This window comes from Phoxinus phoxinus, assembly GCF_949152265.1.
Source record: "Phoxinus phoxinus genome assembly, chromosome: 9".
Lineage (NCBI taxonomy): Eukaryota > Metazoa > Chordata > Actinopteri > Cypriniformes > Leuciscidae > Phoxinus > Phoxinus phoxinus.
The window spans coordinates 17,891,644-17,911,917 of NC_136884.1; the positions used below are offsets into that span (position 1 = coordinate 17,891,644).

At 37.2% G+C, this 20,274-nt stretch overlaps 1 protein-coding gene across 3 annotated transcripts in view; it reads left to right on the forward strand.

Moving 5' to 3' along the window:
• tafa5a (TAFA chemokine like family member 5a) overlaps positions 1-20,274 on the forward strand; it is a 147,538-nt gene that overhangs the window by 44,110 nt on the left and 83,154 nt on the right. Inside the window, exon 1 of one of the 3 annotated variants that reach the window (XM_079622155.1) lies at positions 1,477-2,162. The exons of 1 other annotated variant lie outside the window; for it this stretch is intronic. In XM_079622155.1, the coding sequence (XP_079478281.1) occupies positions 2,054-2,162 (109 nt within the window). In that variant the 5' untranslated portion in view covers positions 1,477-2,053. Of the gene's footprint in view, positions 1-1,476; positions 2,163-20,274 lie in introns of those variants that run through there. One more of the 3 variants, XM_079622154.1, reaches the window with a different exon arrangement.

Below are 20,274 nucleotides of genomic sequence, written 5' to 3' on the forward strand. Positions count from 1 at the left end.
CGTTAAGTGTTTCTTTGTGTTTGAGAAATTGTGAAAGCAATGAGAAAGATCTGTTTAGACTGCAAACCATTGACTTGTGAGTGATCCAAGACTCTTGATAATGTATGAGTGTTTTTTACTGTATGTACACCTCAATAGTGATTATTTGTTATTTGGGAAGTGTTGATACTTTTCGTGTCTAACATTCTGCTTATACACACACACACACACACACACACACACACACACACACACACACACACACACACACACACACACACACACACACACACACACACACACACACACACACACACACACACACACACACACACAAACATATGAGCTGTTGGCCTAAAAAACACCAGACTGCTGGACAGTCTGTCACAGGGCTAATAGAAAAAGGAAGACACATACACTTGCATTTATGGGCAGTTTTTAAAAATCTCTAATTCACCTGACCAGCATGTATAGGCTGTGGGTGAAACCAAAGTAGGCTGGAGGAAAACATGGCAAGCACATTTCAAACGCCACTGAAAGGCTTCCAGAGTCAGCTAAAAATCGAGTCATGGACTACAGTATATATATAATTTTCTTTTAGCTGTGATGCTTATTGCAAATTATTCGGAGGAAATGTCTTAAAATATAATTTGTAGCCTATTGCACACTAAATAGAGCCAAAATCTGTAGGTTATATTACATGTATCATTTTTATTAGTAACTGTATATACAGTATAGCAGGTAAATGTATGTCTGACCTCAGTGTCTTTCTCTACTGTCCACCACAGTGACCCTCAGTAGTGTGTGTGTGTGTGTGTGTGTGTGTGTGTGTGTGTGTGTGTGTGTGTGTGTGTGTGTGTGTGTGTGTGTGTGTGCGTGCGCGCGCGTGCGTGCGTGCGTGCGTGCGTGCGTGCGTGTGTGTGTGTGTGTGTGTGTGTGTGTGTGTGTGTGTGTGTATAAGCAGAATGTTAGACACGAAAAGTATCAACACTTCCCAAATAACAAATAATCACTATTAAGGTGTACATACAGTAAAAAACACTCATAAATTATCAAGAGTCTTGGATCACTCACAAGTCAATTGTTTGCAGTCTGTGTGTATGGAAATGCCAATTATTCAGATGGTAAAAAAAATATTTAAAATATATTGTCTTAAAAGATAATTGGCATTATACAATAAATTAGCCAAATGTATGTGCCGGTTATACTAAGAATAATACAAATTTTACAATGGCAACAATGCGAGGTGTATCCTGCTAAATATTATTAGCAAGTCATGGACACACAGTAGCCTACACGAACGGGACATTTGTCCGAGATTGACCCACTATGTCCTCAAAAGACTCTATAAGCCATACAACTTCAAGATTGATTTCATGGTGTCTTTAAACAGTGCAGTGCACAACATTTCTGAAAGCTTAACACACAAAGGACACAATCAGAAAGAATGAACTTAAGACTTAAACTCTGACGTCAGACTACAGGAACATGCGCTGTGACGCATCCACCGGCGAGCGCTTCTCAAACGCGAGTGTGTGTGTGTGTGAGTGAGGAGGCGATGTATGCGTCAGAGCGGAGAGAAAGTGCGCTCGTTAAGAGAAGAATCAAACCTCAGTAACTGCACAGACGGAAGAGGAGATACACACTCGGCATATCACCAAACACCACACATGCGTCGCGTTTGGGACATTTTAAAACGATCGTTCGAATGAATGCCGGAATTTTAAAAAAAAGCTGACTTGAATCTCCTGATACACAGACAAGGACCAGTCGACGAGAAGAGAAGAGTGACAGTTAGCGATCAGCGCAGTTCTCCAAGTGCGTAAAATAGAGACGTTGGAGAGGACGGACGCGCAACACTCGATTTAGATCCACGCAACAGCTACAGATGAACTGGGAAATTCTAAATTTTTTGCAATGGGCGGTGAAAGCTCCAAGTTATCAAATATATTATTTTCCTAAAGTTGGCATCTATTGAAAAAAGAACGGATTCCTTTTTTTTCTGACTCTGTGAGAGAAAAGCGCGGCAAAGGTGTCGGTTGTTGTATGGCAATAGAATGGAGATGTGGTGTGGATGCTGAAGGCAGTCAGGATGCTGATGCTGAGAGTTGCGTGGGCTCTAGCGGGAGCGGCGATCTGCTGTTTTCTCATCATCCTCATCCACTCTCGCTTCATACGAGACGGTAAACGCGTGTTCATTATTAATATGCCGCATGTTTTATTTACCTATACTCGTAAACCCGTACCTGTAGGCTCACTTTAGAATGGTTGCATGGTGATTTTGTAAGAGGAATATTTGCAGGATTCATTTCTGTATTTGTTGTTGTGACAGTGCGCAGTCATATCCATATGGATATAGTGGATGCGTTTACTGAAGAAGAAGAAAATAACAGCAAAAATATTGCGTTCTGTTTTGGACCCATTGTCTAATATTTGCGAGATGATATTAATGCAAAACTGACTCTTATTTTATTTGATTGATGTTTTTTTTTATGATCTCATCTTCAGAAGTGCTAGAATGTGATAAGGATCATCATGGTGCTGTTTTATGAGTTAAGTGATGTATAGTTATGTTTTTCAATAGATGGCACTACAGTCTATCTTAAGGGTAAAGCTGAGATCAAGAAGTGAATATTTTCTCCCACTAAGTTCATCTGAGATATATCTTCTGCGGATCTAAATGAAACTTGTGGCTTGCATATAAAGTTCATTATAAAGTATCACAATGCCACAAAGTAATGCTTCATATTGTGCCACAAACAAGTAGCAATGCAGTACTGTATGTTTTCATGCTTACATCTAGTATTTAAACACACGACAGCACATGGAATTGGGTGTTAACTTTGTTTTAATGAATTTTTTTTAAAAAAATCTGTGGTAACATTTCAGTTCACATTTAAAAAAATGATGTAATATGATTTAATTGGCCTGTTTACATTAGGTTGCACCAACAAAAGTCATTTACAACATTCAGACTGAAATAGCTTCTTAATATAGCATAATATAATATAATATACGCAATTTCTCCCTTTTGATATGCCTTATAATACATGAAGATGTAAATAATATTGTAAAGTAGGCCCAAATATATTAGAAATTCTAAAGTATTAAAGTATTATAACGGTTACAGTTACTCACAAGAACTGATCATTAGATGAAATATGAGACATTTTGAAAGCATAAATGATTTAAGAGTACTTTTATATAAAGAGGCTTGGAGTAAAGTGTTAAAATGAAGAAGTTTCTCGATGTACTAGATCTAGGTTTAAAGTAAACAACATGCCATTTATTACCCTTGCATTATTGACATTTTTGATGGCCCGATACAAAGCAGAGCAGTTTAAAATCACACTGCTTTATACTGCATGCAGAAGGGGTAACGTGTCAACACGAATGCTGAAAGGTGAGAAATGGGAGCCACACAGACAAGTCAGCGAGATACTGCTGCTTCACCTTTTCCACCCTGACACAATAGATATAGGATGTCCTTTTCAAGAGACATCTATCCTGGCTTCTGCATGTGCCTTAAGGGAAGACAAGAGCGGTTTGTTTATAGATGAGACAGAAGGTCAGCTGGTTTCTCTTGCTTAGCTGTGGGGATTGGAGCGTGTTTTCAACCTGTCCTTGTGTTCCTGATGTAAATATAAAGATCAGTCTGAGAGGAGAGACGCGTTTTTGGTGAAGCGAAAGTAAACCGTCCTTATAATAATAACAAAAGAGATAAAGACATTACTTTAAAAAAAAAAAATCTAAAAAAAAATGTAATTTTTGAAAACTTTACAAATGTTTTATTTATTTTTTATTTTGGTTTTGACATCAGCAGGAACACACATACACACACCAAATACGCTGCCTTAATGCTGTGCTTCTATACTTTGAAGGGTACATGCCGATCGAATTTTGCTGAAACCGCTTATGACCTCAACCCAATTCAAGAACAGTTATGACCTTGCAGTGAACGGTGTACTATTGTGCATGAAACCACACATGATGGCATATATGAAGAAATCAAACTCTGCCATTTTCTGGTATCGCTGCTGTTTTGTGAAATAAGAACTTACGTATTCTTAAAGGAATAGTCGCATTCCAGAACCAATGGCAAATTTGGTGAAAATGACGTCCAAAGTGACGATACAATTTAAGATTTTAGAGATAAACATTATCAGTGAATAATGATTTTAATTTATTTGTGCATTATAAAGATTTAGAACAACATCTAAAATAAAATATATCTAAAATAAATGTGAATAATGATATAAATGTAGGCTTGTTCCTTGAATGTAGGGTTTGAGTTTTTGGAGTTTAACGGAAGTGGTTACTATAACTGTCATCTTATGGAGATTCAAAAAAGTTATTCAAAATGTCTCCTTTTATGTTCCACAATCAATCAATCAATCAATCAATCAATCAATCAATCAATCAATCAATTAACCAGTCAATCAACCAACCAATCAATCAATGAATCAATCGATAAGTCAGCCAATCAATCAGTCAGCCAATCAATCAATCAATCCAATCCAATCCAATCCCATCCAATCAATATTTAGAAAAACATGGCAGACTTTGTATTTGTGGCTGAACCATTCCTTTAAGATTTCCACTCCAGACAAGCATTCAGACCTTCGTGTCTGGTTCTTTTCCCTTCAGTTAACAGACAAAGATGTCTGGGAACAGAAATCATGACCCATGATTGGACCCAGTCCATTATGTTTTAACATTAAGATACAATATGCCAGCATGTGTCTGATAGCATTTTACATTTAAGCCTTTTCGTCCATTCATTGCAAGAGAATATTTTGATCTGAGGAGGGGGAAACTCTGTTAAGGAGACACAGAGTTGAGAGTGCATTTGCTTCGTCTGCAAGGTTGTTGTTCAGACTAGAAGGAGAGGTCATTTATATTAAGAGGCACTGAATAAACTCCACTGACCACAGAAATAATGCAGATGAGCTCAGGGAGTCGTTTACTGGACAGTCCTTTGAAATAACGTTGAAGTGGTCCTCAAAGGCACTATTTAAAAAAAATTTGTAGAGAAAATACTTGAAATTAGCGTCAATAGCATCAGTGTCAATGTTGTATTGTGTATCACAGTGGTGGACAGGAATTTGTGGTATGTCTTGTGAGAAATATGATAATTATAGACATAACATGTACAATTGTCCTTGGATTGATAACTCACTCATCTAGTTAATCAGCTATACTTTTATAGTCACTATTGTAAATTTTATGCAATATCATTACTGTAATCGTGCTTGATTCTTGATTCTGATTGGTCGTTCACAACGTTGAGCAGTCAGATGGTTCATATGATGTTCAACGTTGTACTTGAGGCCAAACTTGCACACTGCAGACTTGTCCTCTCTCTTGCATCTCAGTTATCGAATTTATGTTGTATTGTTAGAGTTTTCACCTTGTTGATTGTTATTACACCATGTTGTTGTTTCTTTGTTCAAGCTTCGAGATAATATACAAAGTTATACAATAATTTAAGCTCAAATCAATGTTTCGTGTCCACGTATTTATTTATTTGGCAAGTAGCTGGGTAATAAGCAAGATAATGCACATTCAGCCTATTATTATCGCATAATAAAACCAAACAGGATGATCCGAATGTTGCTGATTCAAGTCCCACAAGGAACTGTAAAACATTGTCCATGAACGTAGCACTTACAGCTCCAGTATGACTGTTTCTTGTGCAAGTTATTCAAAATGAGTTGCTTTGAATAAAACATTTTGTAGCACAGCAGTCCTGTTCCATATAGACGTATAAATACAATAACTGGGTAATAGGTACTAAACCTGAACCTAAACTGTATTACCCAGTACTTTCTTAGGTACGGTAAGAACATGCAAGTGCACGTAATGTAAAACAAAGTGCAACTTATATTTTTGCTAAATGGCTGCATGCTTAAAATGTATTTAACTACAAAGTTCAGCTACAAAGATACCAATGCCTTGAGCCCTAACTTTAAAAAATACACCCTCAAGATCTTCCCTTCATTCATGGTATATTGCAAATTCAAATCCAGAACTTAAACCCAGGATAACATTCCGCTTATCCAACCAAGCCTGGCAGCAGGATTCCCTAAAAGCAGCAGTTTGGGAGGATTTGGTGATCTGAAATCTCCAGTGCTGTTTGTTTGCTGTGATGATGCACTGATTGCATAATTGTAGTGAACATACTGGTGAACAGTAGTGCAATTAGCAAGTGTCGGTTGTCTGGCTGGCAGATGGCAGGCTTATTCATCTAGCGGCCTTTTTTCGAAGGTGCTTAAAACTGATAGTGTGGAAAGATTTGGCAATTTTGCCCTGGAGTGGCACGTCAGTCTGAAGTGGCACTTCAGTACTACTCAACACTTAACATGCTGGAAAATACCCTGCAGTGAGAACTTATGAATAGAGTCTTCGTCATTGTGGGGTGTAAATCCTCTCTTTTGTCAAACCCCAAACAAGCTGAGAGGCAGGATCTCTTTCTCAAGGACTGCCAGAACATAGCTAAGAAGTGGTGCCACAGAAATGTGTCAAACACGAGAGATTTAACACATTTATTAAGGGGACAACCTGGAAGATTCAATGGCCAATGGCTGGCTATAATTAAAGAAAATGTAGCCTCTCACAAATGTTCTTTTTAAGCACTTGCTGTATACCTTAATTCAATACAAATCTGCATTAGTAGGCTTGCCAAAGCAGGCTTAGCGCTGTCTTCAATGTCAGAATTATAGTTAAAGGGATAGTTCACCCAAAAATGAAAATTAGCCCATGATTTACTCACCCTTAATTCATCCTAGGTGTATATATGACATTTTTCTTTCAGAAAAATACAAACTGAGTTATATTAAAAAATTGCCTGGCTCTTCCAAGCTTTATAATGGCAGTGAATGGATGTTTCTTTTTTGAAGTCCATAAAAGTGCATCTATCCATCATAAAAGTGCATCCATCCATCATAAAAGTGCATCTATCCATCATAAAAGTGCACCCATCCATCATAAAAGTGCATCTATCCATCATAAAAGTGCATCCATATATCATAAAAGTGCTTCTATCCATCATAAAAGTGCATCCATCCATCATAAAAGTGCATCTATCCATCATAAAATTGCATCTATCCATCAGAAAAGTGCATCCATCCATCATAAGTGCATCTATACATCATAAAAGTGCATCCATCCATCATAAAAGTGCATCCATCCATCATAAAAGTGCATCCATCCATCATAAAAGTGCATCTATCCATCATAAAAGTGCATCTATCCATCATAAAAAAGGCATTCTGAAGTGAAGTGAAGCGATGCGTTTGTGTATTAAAAATATCCATATTTAAAACTTTATAAAGTAAAACAACTAGCTTCCTGCCAAAAGAAACATACAGATTACACTCTGACTTGAGTGATAGATGCACTTTTATGATGGATAGACGCACTTTTATGATGGATAGATGCACTTTATGATGGATAGATGCACTTTTATGGACTTCAAAACAGAAACAGCCATTCACTGCCATTATAAAGCTTGGAAGAGCCAGGACATTTTTATATATATAAATCCGATTGTATTCGTCTGAAAGAAGAATGTCAAGTACACCTAGGATGACTTGAGGGTGAGTAAATCATGGGCTAATTTTCATTTTTGGGCGAACTATCCCTTAAAGAAGTTAGTACACTTAAACGCAACCAATTAGTTACGGTTTAGTCTGTACAGTACTGTTGATAAAAACTACAAATATGTAAACATTAAAAATACTACTCATTTAGTCAGTGTATGAGGTAATAAGCATGTGACAAAACTACATTTCCCATGATTCTCTGTGCCAGAACCTCCATCACTTGACCAAAATCACTGTCGCCTTTTTCCACCTTTGTTGCCATTGGCTTGGCTTGCTTAGTTGGGGACATTAAATCTAACATTTAATTTAATATTCAACAATATCTTCCTGCTTTGACACTATTATACAAGAACTGAACTGAGCTGGACGATGGCATCACGGTTTACTACAGAGTGGCTATATATATATATATATTTATATACTGAACTTTCTTAAGCTGGGCTGTGAAGCTATTTTCTCCTGGAAACAAACTTGTTTGCATTATTTTCCTGTTATCTCTGTAAAGCTGCTTTGAAACAACCTAATTAGTAAAAAGCGCTATATAAATAAATGTGACTTGACTTAACTTGACTTGAATACATATTACATCGTGATAACGATTCCGGAAATTGCACGTAGGAGTTTCCAGAAGGGCTGATAGGCAGCATAACCTCTGCCTCATCCTACTGACTGCTGAAGTCCCATTACAGTGGGGACGTGGGTGCTTGAGTGCCTCTAGTCTCAGCCTCAGATGCTGACCGCCCGCACTCCATTCACTGAGCGTCTGATGCATATGGCTCACAAAAACACTCCCAATTTCAAAAATGTCTCACTCCCAACTCGTCACATATGGATGCTTGGTGAGCAACCCTTGGGGTCACTTGGTACCACTTTAGCATAATATTTCAACGTGAAGGGTACTCCATTGCTTTCATTAGTTTGCCTTATGCGACAGATCAAGACGCATTTAATTATTTGCATGCATTTGTACTTATTATTTTATAAACCATATGCTTTCATGACTATTTTAAAGCACCTAAGCCCACCCTTACTCTAAACCCACTTCTCAACAATATCAAACACGTAATTGGCAAATAAAAGTACATTCATAGGTATTTATTGTATAAAGGTATTACAAACAACTCGTCTTGCATTCCAAGTTTACTGAAGTCGGTATTTCTATATAAAGAAAGAATCTCAAGGTTTCAATGGCTGGAAATGGTGGCGCTCCATGAACGCACACAGTCATGTCTCATTCAAAAGATGTGACTGTTGTATCTGCCTGCCTGTTTCATATTATATAATATACAAATGGTTAGATTTAGGGATACATGCTCAAAAATGTCTAAATCGTGTAATGTAAATATTATAGTGGATGTCCATGTATTGACGCTAAAGGGTTCTCTTTGAAAGTAATGGAGTTCCCTGCAAGTCGCTAAAGGGGTCCTGACCAAGCGTCCATATGTGACGAGTTGGGAGTGAGAATGTTTTGCATTATCTGATTGGGTGACTTCTACTGGTTTTCCAGGTTTGCCTACTGCGATCTTTGATGGTCAGCCAGGAAACAAAGCCGTGTTTAAAAGTTCCAATACTGCAGCCATGAACTCTTCAGAGGAGCAACTGGATTTAAAAGTTTGCGAAGTGGCATTGAAACTTCAAGATATCAAACGTTTTGTTTGAGGCACTCGGATGAATTTTAAAGAGATTCGTGCACATGTTTACCGACAGGATATGTGAAAAGTATTATTTTCTGAGCTTGGCCAACCCTTTAATTTCCCTAGTGAGTCCCATGTCCTCTTACATCTATATTGGAAGATCAGGTGAAGTACTTTAATGAGAAGAAGAGCGTATCTGTGGCATATGCAGGTAAACATTCAAATAATCAATAGTCTATAGCATGGCAGTCTTTTATTTTAGCGACATGTCCATCAAAATGATTTTGAACAAAACTGTGACTGGTCACTTTACACTCTTCCTGACTAAGCGGGCGGTCCTTGACCAAACACAGTTGCTATAGACCCCTGACCTTCTGGTGCTAAGAAAAGGTCTGGCTGAGTGACCTCAGTTGGGACTGTAATGGCATTCATTGACAGAGTAGATTTCGGATTGTATCCCAGCCAACACACGCACAAAATCCCCAATCAACACTAGTAATTGAGCATGATCTTGCAAATCAGTCTATTAATTCACATGAATTATTAGTATTCTCCTTTCATGCATCTAACATACGCATAGCTTTTTGATTTATGACCTCAATCTACTTCTGCTACTGACTCCTATTGCGGCATTGGCATAAAGCTGGCCAGTCTCCCATAGCTAAATGTTAACCTTAACTATTAGTGGAATATGAAAAGCTGACTCAAGATAAGAAGCTGAACGACTTCTTCAGTACAATGCTTGCTTTCGCCTTTGGCTTTTGGCTTGCTTAGTTGGGGACACTTAATATTCAACAATATTATTGAAACCAGCCAATCAAGGAAATTGAAGGAGGTTTTACGCATGTTTATGACAACTGTCATTAAGTGTTATTCACTCAATTATTAAATTTTTAATGCAAATATGACATTGTTTGAGATGTCTTTGTTATGACAACTTGACATTACCAAGAAAACATAAATTGTCATAAATATGTCATAAACATGACATAGCAGAATAATTATCAAACTTAAGAAACCACTTCGCTTTATGGGTTAACATTACATTAAACTGTCATGTGGTTCGGTTTTGACATCGGCTGTCATGAGGCCATTAAGATAATATCTCTTTAAAAATACATTGCAAATCGGTCCCTCCAGTTCATTCCACATGAAGGCTTTGCCATTATTTCCCTTGAGAATCCAAAATCTATAAGTTCATGCCCCAACTGTCGAGTTAACATATTTGTTACACATAAAGTTGTTTGTGCAAGCAGTATCTGATGAGGCGCTTCCTACTGAGTCATTGATTGATGGATGGATGGACACGTTTCAGTTTCATATATGTACATATTGGTGTACATTGGAAATATAACCTTTCTATTCATGCTACATGTATATTCTATTCATAATATGTTCTATTCATGCTATGTTCTATTCATGCAATAGAAACATTCATGCTATGTTCTATTCATATGTACTGTAGCTCAAACAGCAGCGTTGGCGCTTGCAACGCCAAGGTCATGGGTTCGATTCCCAGGGAAAGCAAGAACTGATAAGAATGTAAATGTGTACCTTGAAATGCAATGTAAGTCACTTTGGATAAAAGCGTCTGCCAAATGGATACATGCAATGTTCATATATGTCTATAAGTGCCATGAAGGTTTTATTATTATTATTATTATTATTTTCTCTGCTTTTCCCCCCTCTCAGTATAATAATAGAGGCATTATTCATTGTAACTTCGACTGTCTTTGTCATTGTCGTCGTGGGCAGTTTGTGTCGAAAAGCAATCATGGAGTTATTACTATCACCCGACTCGTAGCAAAACAACATCCACTTTGTCTTCCATCGCATCATGATTGGTATTCTTATTTTCAATTGAAAATGGAATTAAAGGCATTGCCGTTTAATGAATACCTTATAATGCAGGGTGTCACATTCCTTTAGCCTTGCATCCTTGAATAAATTGCATGAAACTAACAACACCGTGGCAAATTATTATTTTTTTGTGAGGCATTAATAAAAAGAAGGAAAAGCAATAATGCTTTCTCGGGAGAATGTATTCATTTACACTTATATTTATTTGCAAATAATCATGGTCTCGGATGCTGTTGTCCTACAAATCTTAGTCATAGAGGACGGCAGTAAAGGTTCATTGCATGATCAAACACTGGAATGAGACGTAATCAGTATCCTTCTAGCAAATATGAGCAAACTTAAGTGAGATTATGTGGGTTTTTATGTGTGCAAGAGATAATCATGTTCCTTGTCATCTGCTCACTAGAGAACTATCTTGGTCCTCACTCGACTATAAAGGCTCTTGGTTACTGGTAGACTGTGAAGGCTATTTCTTTTTTTCTTTCCAGTTCAGTTTCTCAATTTGACCCTTCGCAAAGACCCGCCCTCTTTAGTTACTGTTGCTATGTCCGACAAGCTACGCCACTCTCACACACACCATGTTCTCACGCAGTGAAAAATACATCGCGGAACAGAGAGGACACTGACAACAAGCTGACAGACAGGACAGACCAGCTTACTTTTTAAATGAAACAAAGTCTCAACTTTCACATTTTATTTTTTATTTTTTATGAAATTTAAACAATAAATACCATTTTGTGGCTCTTTAATGTGTCTGACAGATCGCTCGTGAACCGATCATCTCTTCCTTCTAGTTCATTTATAGCATCAAATAAACATGAATTAACATAAGAAGTTGTTTTAACTGCGGAAAGACGTCGATACACTCCGTTTTTCAAGTTAAAATCCTCCCATGTTAATCTACTAATTCTCCTGACTGCTTTGTCAGACAAAAATGGTGGATTCGGCGGATGACGGATTATGATTGGTCAGATCGCCTGTCAATCAAACTCCCTGCGAAGGGTCAATTCATATTGGATTTAAAATGAGGTAGCAAACAAGAAGCTTTTTTTAGCTTTTTTTTTCAGCTAAAGGGTACTAATTAAATAATACATATAAATGAATAAAAATCAATATAATATTTGTTTTGATAGGTTTTAGGAAGTTGGACATTTTTAGGAAGTCAACCAAAGCATGGCTTTCCTTTGTTTCCACACATTAAACTATAGGCTAAAATTACACATTTGAGCTTTAATTAAGAGGACTGTAATGCATAATAATTATATAAGCTAAGGCATTTTTGAATGTCAATGCCAAGTGACAGGTAATGTAGGATACCACAATTAAAGCTATAGCTTACAGGTAAATGCCTTTTTATTGCAAATTCATCCTTCAATATAAATCAAGCTCATCAACAGATGATAAACATAAAATTGCCCTTTACCTAAATCTCATTCAGGAAATAAGTGGGTGAAGCCTCCATAAAACTAGCTTGCTGCTGGCAAGCATTCAGTGATTTGACACCGGTATACTTCCTCACTGCTAGATCTGGAGGAAGAGGAGGACAGACTTTCCAATGGCACAAGGCCAATTAATCTTTCTCTCAAACAGCTTTTGTTTATAGGAGCACTTCATAACTCCCTTTGTAATCAGTTACATATCATTTTATGTTACTGTTTATGACTGTCAATTGCGGACAAATCCATAAATGCTTGATATAAATGAGCTAGGATTTACTACAGATCTGAGAATGTTTCTCAAAGGTCAGGGGACACTTTATTTCAATGGACACACGTGGAGAGCTGTCAAACTATTTAGCAATGTTAGCTCATTTTAGATGTGTAACTTTAGAATGGAATATTACTATAATGCATACAGCACAGTAAAGGGCATATACTTTATTTACTAAGTATTTTATACTTGTATCATACTTGTAACTTGTATTTTATCCAGTTTGTATGGTAGTCTGATCAAATTATTATTCATAAAGAAGCTAATAACAACTGTGGGGTTGATAGTTTTTTTCTCACACTTGAAATGGAAGGTGAAGTCAAGCATGTTGCATTGTGGGATACTTCTGTGCAGTATGCATTGATTGGATGTGACATGGATGTTATATATACATAATACATACAAATATAGCTAATGCAGACGCAGTGTTGTAATATGGTAATGTGTGATTCTGAAAACACAGTAGCATATGAACGTGGACACTTAGAAAGAGGTGATAAATGTAGCCGGCCAGGAGTTTGGCTTTTTATGGCCCACCTGCTGTTTCAGAGATTTTTTTTGTAAAATATTAAGTGTTCATTTATTTTGCATGGGCCCACATTAGAAAGTTCCTAAAATAACATTATATTTAATTCGATTCAGTCCCTTAGTCCACTTATTCACAGTGCATAGATTTTTAATGATAATGAAACGATATTTCGCACACTATCGCAACTGGGATATGAATCACAGAAATATGTTATAGCAGAAAGAGAAATGGAAAGATGTAATAATGTTATTTATTCAGCAAACGAATTTGCCGGGTTTGCAAAAATTTTGCCTGCTGAACAGACAATAAATTATACCTTTGGTGGCTTCATAAGCCCGAGGATAATATTACGACCGATGAGATGTGAGAAAATGCTAGAGTTACGCGGCCGAATCGCTCATGTTTGCATTAGAATGGGAGCTGGGTAGGAGAGATACATGGAGGTCCTGTCAGGAAACTGTGATTTAAACATACATTACACAACACACACGCACACACACACACACGCACCTGTATCTCAGCATTCCTATGTATCAGGGTTGGTTTCCACATCTTACATTCATAGATGGATAGATACTGCAGTGATGCCCAGAGGAAAATTCCGGCAATTTATCTGTACTAGGCTGACACACACATTTATTTGACTCAGACATATGCACATTTGTACGAACTATGACACAGGGGTCTGTCAAGCAATGTGAGATACTCTATCACCCCACATTTAAAGATTACATTAGCAAAGGCAATGAGTTACAGACAATATTTCGTCCCAAAAAAAAAAAATATATATATACATTATAATAATGGGATTTTTGAATTACGATGATGAGAGTTTAGGGTCATGAAAATGTGTGTGTGTGTGTGTGTGTGTGTGTGTGTGTGTGTGTTTCATCCCAATGAAAATTCACCCCAAACTTTTCTCTTCAAAAATCTCATTACTGTCATGTAAAAACAATGATGTATTATTTAAACAATGATGTATATAGGCACTATGGCTGCATTTGTTTAAATTATAGATATTAGTGAGTAATTATTAAATACATTAGTGAGAATCTCATTATTGGAATCATATTTGTGGATAATGAGAATCTCATTATCCAGACACATATGGATAATACTAGGGGCTTTCGCATCGGATAGTTCCAGGGTGTTTCCCCGAGAACTAATGGTTCCCCAAGGAATGTTTTCTGGTTGCGTTCGCACCGCCAGTAGGAACTCTGAAGTGACGTGAGCCACGCTTGTTGTTATGACTTTTATTTTGACGCCGCTGAGAATGCCAGTGCTCGCATTCTTCGATTTCATTAGTTTACGCTCTGTCTAACAGATAGAAATAGAATAAGTAAGTAGACATAGAAATAGAAAGTAGACAGTAATGAAAAGTTAGTAGCGTGTGCCGTGTGGATGATGTCCAGTGTTGCTAGCTGAGCTGAAATACACAATCATGTTTCTCTTGGTCCCCTCAAAGTTGCGTTGGATTTTCTCCTCAGCGTAAATGTTAAGAGGACCATCTATCAGTTTTCCATGTTCGTAGAGTTAGTTTGTGGAATAAATATAAAGGCTATAATCTGTGTTTTTACACAGCTTTTTAAAAAATGGCGGGTGCTGGGGTTTCACGTGCGTTTGGCCAATCAACATACACTAACGTCACTGGTAGTTTCTATAGTGCTGGTTTAGACCCTACTCTGAAGTATGAGCTAAATTAGTTCCTCCAAAAGAGTTCCTCGAACTAAAATCGTTCCTAGTTCCTTCGGTGCGAACACGCCAAAATCCGGGTACTTCCGCCAATAGTTCTAGGAACCGTGAAAAGGTTCAACTGCGAAAGCCCCTTATGAGAATGTTTGTACGTTTATTTATTTATTTGTTTGGCTGTTTTGTCTGCAATATACATTGCATGTCGTAACTAGAGGTTCAACAAGTGACACGCTATTTGTCTATGTGTGACACGCTATTTGTCTATGTATTGTGATCGTGAAACACAGTATATTAAAAATAATAGGATTACAATGTAAAAGATTATTATTGTGTACATAAAGATATGGAGGAATCCGCCTTGTCCAGTAGATGGTCTGCTTGCGCGCTTTAACCTCGCGCACGAGCAGATCCGTTTCCTCGCTAGAGAAGCGTTCAGTTTTTCCGCTTGCAAATAAATAGCGAATCCGCCATGGCGCGAGCTCAACTGGCTTTTAAAGGGAATGAGACTCTGATTGGTTTATTGCACGTTACGCCCAAAACACACCCGTTACTCATTAAGAGAATAGAGACAACCCTTTTAGACCATGCGCCGGGAGCGCCAATACTTTTTTCCGTCGTTAAACTACCAAAAGTGGATTCGGACACGACCTAAGTGCACTTGCCCCGTGCGCTTTAGACCATACGCTTAGATCGTTAAATTAGGGCCCATAGTGTGTAACGTGACACAATCACAACCAATCAGAATATATATTTGAAGTTTAATGTAGTTATGGAATTAAATCACAAAGTTGGTGGAAAATGTGCTTAATTTTTGTGAAAATAATAATATGATGTGCAAAAAAAACCATCTAAACAAATAAACTTTTACTTGATTTAGAGGTGAAATACGAACCGGACATGTTCTTTGTGAGATGGGAAAAGCACAAGCTTGTAGTGGGCACATTAACCGTGGTGACTAATTGATGAAACAAAAAGCCATCACTGTGCGCTGCAGCGTGTAAAACCGTGAGGGCTGCGGCGGGTGACGAGCTGTCCAGATCCTAATGAAATAATTGGCACTATTGGATACACATGGCTTGAATACATTGAGAAGCTTCACTCTCTCATCAGTACTATAACTGCTGGCTGAACAGACAAACCGAGGCAAAAATGAACAACTCTAAGTATGTGTGCAGTGGAGCTCTGGTGCTAGAAGCGTAACAAGAACATATGGATATGTCTTCAGCTGTTGCATTTTATAGAAAATAAACTCCCTTCCTTCATGCATCATTGGAGATTTTTTTTTTACTGAATCAAGTAAATATCATTTCCACCATATCAAAATGTCATTTTAAACACGTTTCAAATAAAATGGCAGCCTTTCTTTTGCCTAAGGAAATTGTAATGTCTAGCATTTTATGTATCATAAATACACAATTGAATATTATTCTTGCACATTAACCTTACATTTTCATTGTTTTCTTTCCTTTATTGGTGGCACTTTATTTGAGTCAAAATTGTGCTATAAATATTTTCCGCATTATAATAATATTTTGTTAGGTATTAATCAACTCATGCAATATTAAAAGTGCATATCCTTCAAAAAAACATAATTTGAATAATGTTAAAAAAAAAGAAAAAAAAAAGATGGATATTGCTGCTGTGTTTTTTTTTTTGGGGGGGGGGGGTCGCCATGGAGACAGTAACCAATGAAAAGGTAATTGAAGGAAAGCATGGGTCGTGCTCTACCCTGTGTGAAAAGGGCAACAGAGAGAGAGGGAGAGAGAGAGGGATACAGTGACAGAGAGAGAGACAGAGAAAGATTTAAGACTAGACAAAGGAAAAGGGAAAAAAGGGAAGTTGAGGTTTTCTCATGGGTTTCTCCGTCGCTCTCAGAGGGAATGTTGGGTAGTTTCATGTGAAAACAGTCTTTAATTACTGACCGAACAGTGTCATTACTAACAGCGGGGGACCAGTAGCCAGTTATTTGTGGATGTGAGTTTCGAAATAATTAACTGTCTTCCTGTTTACTAAGGGCCAATGCTAGTCAAACAGACAAGCTTCTGGGAGCACGGCACAATGGAGAGACTGTTAATTATGGAGCAGACATGATCTGGGTGTAGCAGACCAGTATGAATTTTAGTACTGCAAAACCTGACAAAGCGTCTGGTGGGATGTCCCTATACACTGTATATATATGAGCAATATCACACAAGTAGAAGTGCGAAATGGCTAGGTCCTTTCTCGATACCAAATACGGCATATTTTTCATATAAAATACAATATTATTTATGGAAAGAATAATATTTAAATGAACAATAATAGCTATTGTATAAGCAATTGACTAGCAATTCAGTCAAGAGTAGAAAGGAAGCATTCTTGTTTGTACAGGGTTTAAGTCAAATACAAATATTATGTTATGAAACTTAACTTTGCCTGTAGCCAAATCGATTTGCTAGATTAATAAGACCAAAGATTGCCCAATGATTGCCCAGTGGCACATTTCAGAAGGACTGGCCGAGATAAAGCTATTCTTGGCGGGCACATGAGCACTGAAATGCCACCAGTATCTCACCACTAATTCGTACGAATTCGTACGATTTGTCTAAACCGCAGTGATGGGTAGGTTTAGGGGCGGGGTCAGGGGTAGGTCATTTGTATGAATTCATAAGAATTTGGCAACTCGATTTTGCAAAAAAAAAAAAAAAGTGAGGTCGTATGAATTCGTACGAATTAGCCACCTAGTAAAATACGCATGAATTGCCGTGAGACTGGGTTGGAAATGCCCCTGACGGCCTGGAGCTAGCATCTCCAAAAACGTTTAAACAAATGTTCACATAGGCGCTATTGTATATAAATTGCATATTTGAGGTCTAAACAACCTACATTCTTGTCTAAAAAATACTTAAAACTACATTTCGTGACACAACAAGAGTAGAATTTGTAAAATTATACTGGGTTAGCTTCTCCACCATGGACGTTTGCTGTGAGAAATACATCCAGTATATATATAGTATAGTACTGCATTTGTAATTTGCCTGTATTAAGACAAATTGATAGGAATGTGGTGATAGAGTCAGGGGAAACATGGAGAGAAAGTGTTATTATGCTAAAAATTCCATATAGACAGGAAGAGAGAGATAGATGAGAAGGATTGATAGGCTGAGCTTCATTTATTACTTTATAAATACATACATGTTTCCGTTGTTTGTCTCATTGTAACATCTGAGTTATATATGGCACCATATTGATAGCTGATCGAGTCATTTAAACTTCCTGTCGTGTAAAAAAATTCTGCACATTTAATATGTACACTTAATTTATTGTATTTTTGTATTGTTCAGTTCAGTTATCATACAACAGCATCGGGACAGTCAGTTCAATAATTTTGTTGAATATTAAGTGTCCCATATTAAGTAAAATTCTGTAAATAATAACCTTATTGCAGATATGAACCATATTCCAAAGTGTTACCAACCCAATAGTACACATTCAAAATATAATTTATTATAAACATGAGCATGAATTAACAATGAACAAGAACCTAGACTAATAAATGCTGAAAAAAGGTTGTTCATTTGTTTAGCTCATGAAACCTAATGAATTAACTAATGTTAACTCATTATTGCAAAGAAAGCTGAACCTTATAAAGTGTTAACGGTGTACTTGTTTACCAAAGGGACAGCAGTGTCAGTTAAGAGCATGCTTGAGATGCTTTCAATGCTAAGACAGCTGCCTTGCCGCATCACTGCCCGGTCAGTCAGTGACAGACAGTGTTTTTGCATACAGGTACGTCCTAAGGACTTACAAGACACCATAACATCATGTCTGGTCACCTAGAACAAATTCAAGCTTTGGTAAATAACTAACAAAAACAACAGCACACACAATGCATAAAGCGTTGCATAAGCATCTATTGATAGATACATACATACATGCATACATAAATATTCTTCTTTCCAGTAATAACTGCCAAACAGCATACACAGAATTGTGGAATATCATAGGCAGTGAAGGATATACAGTGCTATGCATAAGTTTAGACACCCGTGCTAAAGTTGCCTAAAAAGAAGAATAAAAAAACATCTTTTGGAAATTGATCTTAATGCCTTAATTTAAAAAAAAATAGGAAAATCCAACCTTTAAGGCCTATGTTAAATTCCCATAGAGGCAGGCAGATTTTTATTTTTAATGGCCAGTTATTTCATGGATCCAGAATACTATGCATCCTGATAAAGTTCCCTTGGCCTTTGGTTAGTAATCCAGTTTTTTATATCAGCTTTGCATTACATTTATTTTGTGAATTGGTTAGGTTCTTCAGGGCGTGAAGAAAGTGAACAGTGAAAACTAATAAACAGTGAAAACTAATGTCATGCTTCCTAATGATATCTCCCAAGGGTAGCATATACAGAGTGAACAGCAAAGGTCCTAGTACTGAGCCTTGTAGTACTCCTTACTGAACTTGTGATCGATATGACATCTCTTCGTTTACTGCTACAAACTAATAACGGTCAGATAAGTATGATTAGAACTATGCCATTGCAATTCCACTAATGCTAACGTAATTTTCGAGTCTATTCAAAAGAATTGTGTGGTCGATGGTATCAAATGCAGCAGTAACACTAATAGAGAGAGACAACCATGATCGGATGATAAGAGCAAATCATTTGTAACTTTAATGAGAGCTGTCTCGGTACTATGATGCGGTCTAAATCCAGTTTTGAAAACTAACCTAATTCACACTATCTATTTCTATACCCATTTTTTCTCACATGCAGTATCGGCACAGACAACTACACAACAATCAGTCTCTAAATGTTAGTCTCAGTCACTCTTGACTGACATACCGAAGATAACAGGTGATAAAGTGTTGATGTAGTGTTTCGAAGTCTATTTTCCGCATTTTGGTGAGAGAATAGAAGGTGTGGGGGTGTGGGGGTAACAAGCCATCAAACTCCACAAAGCCTAAGTGAAGTAGAGAAAGTTAAAGCGTTAGTGTTGTACTCATCTGAAGGAGACAAACAATGTCATGCGGTATGCGTTTTTGAGGAGTATGACAGGCCTGTTCGAACCTTGGAGTACAAAAGAGATTCATTGAAATCACAGGCAATGTGCTTTAAGCTTTATAGGATTTACCTATTGATCTTATGTTGTTATTTTTCGATTTAATTATATTAACATAATTGCCTTCTTGTAAAAGCCAACTTCATTATTTGCAGGTTGTGAATCAATGATCAATGATCTTTATACAAGAGTAAAGAGCTTTGCATCATAATGTCTGATGAAT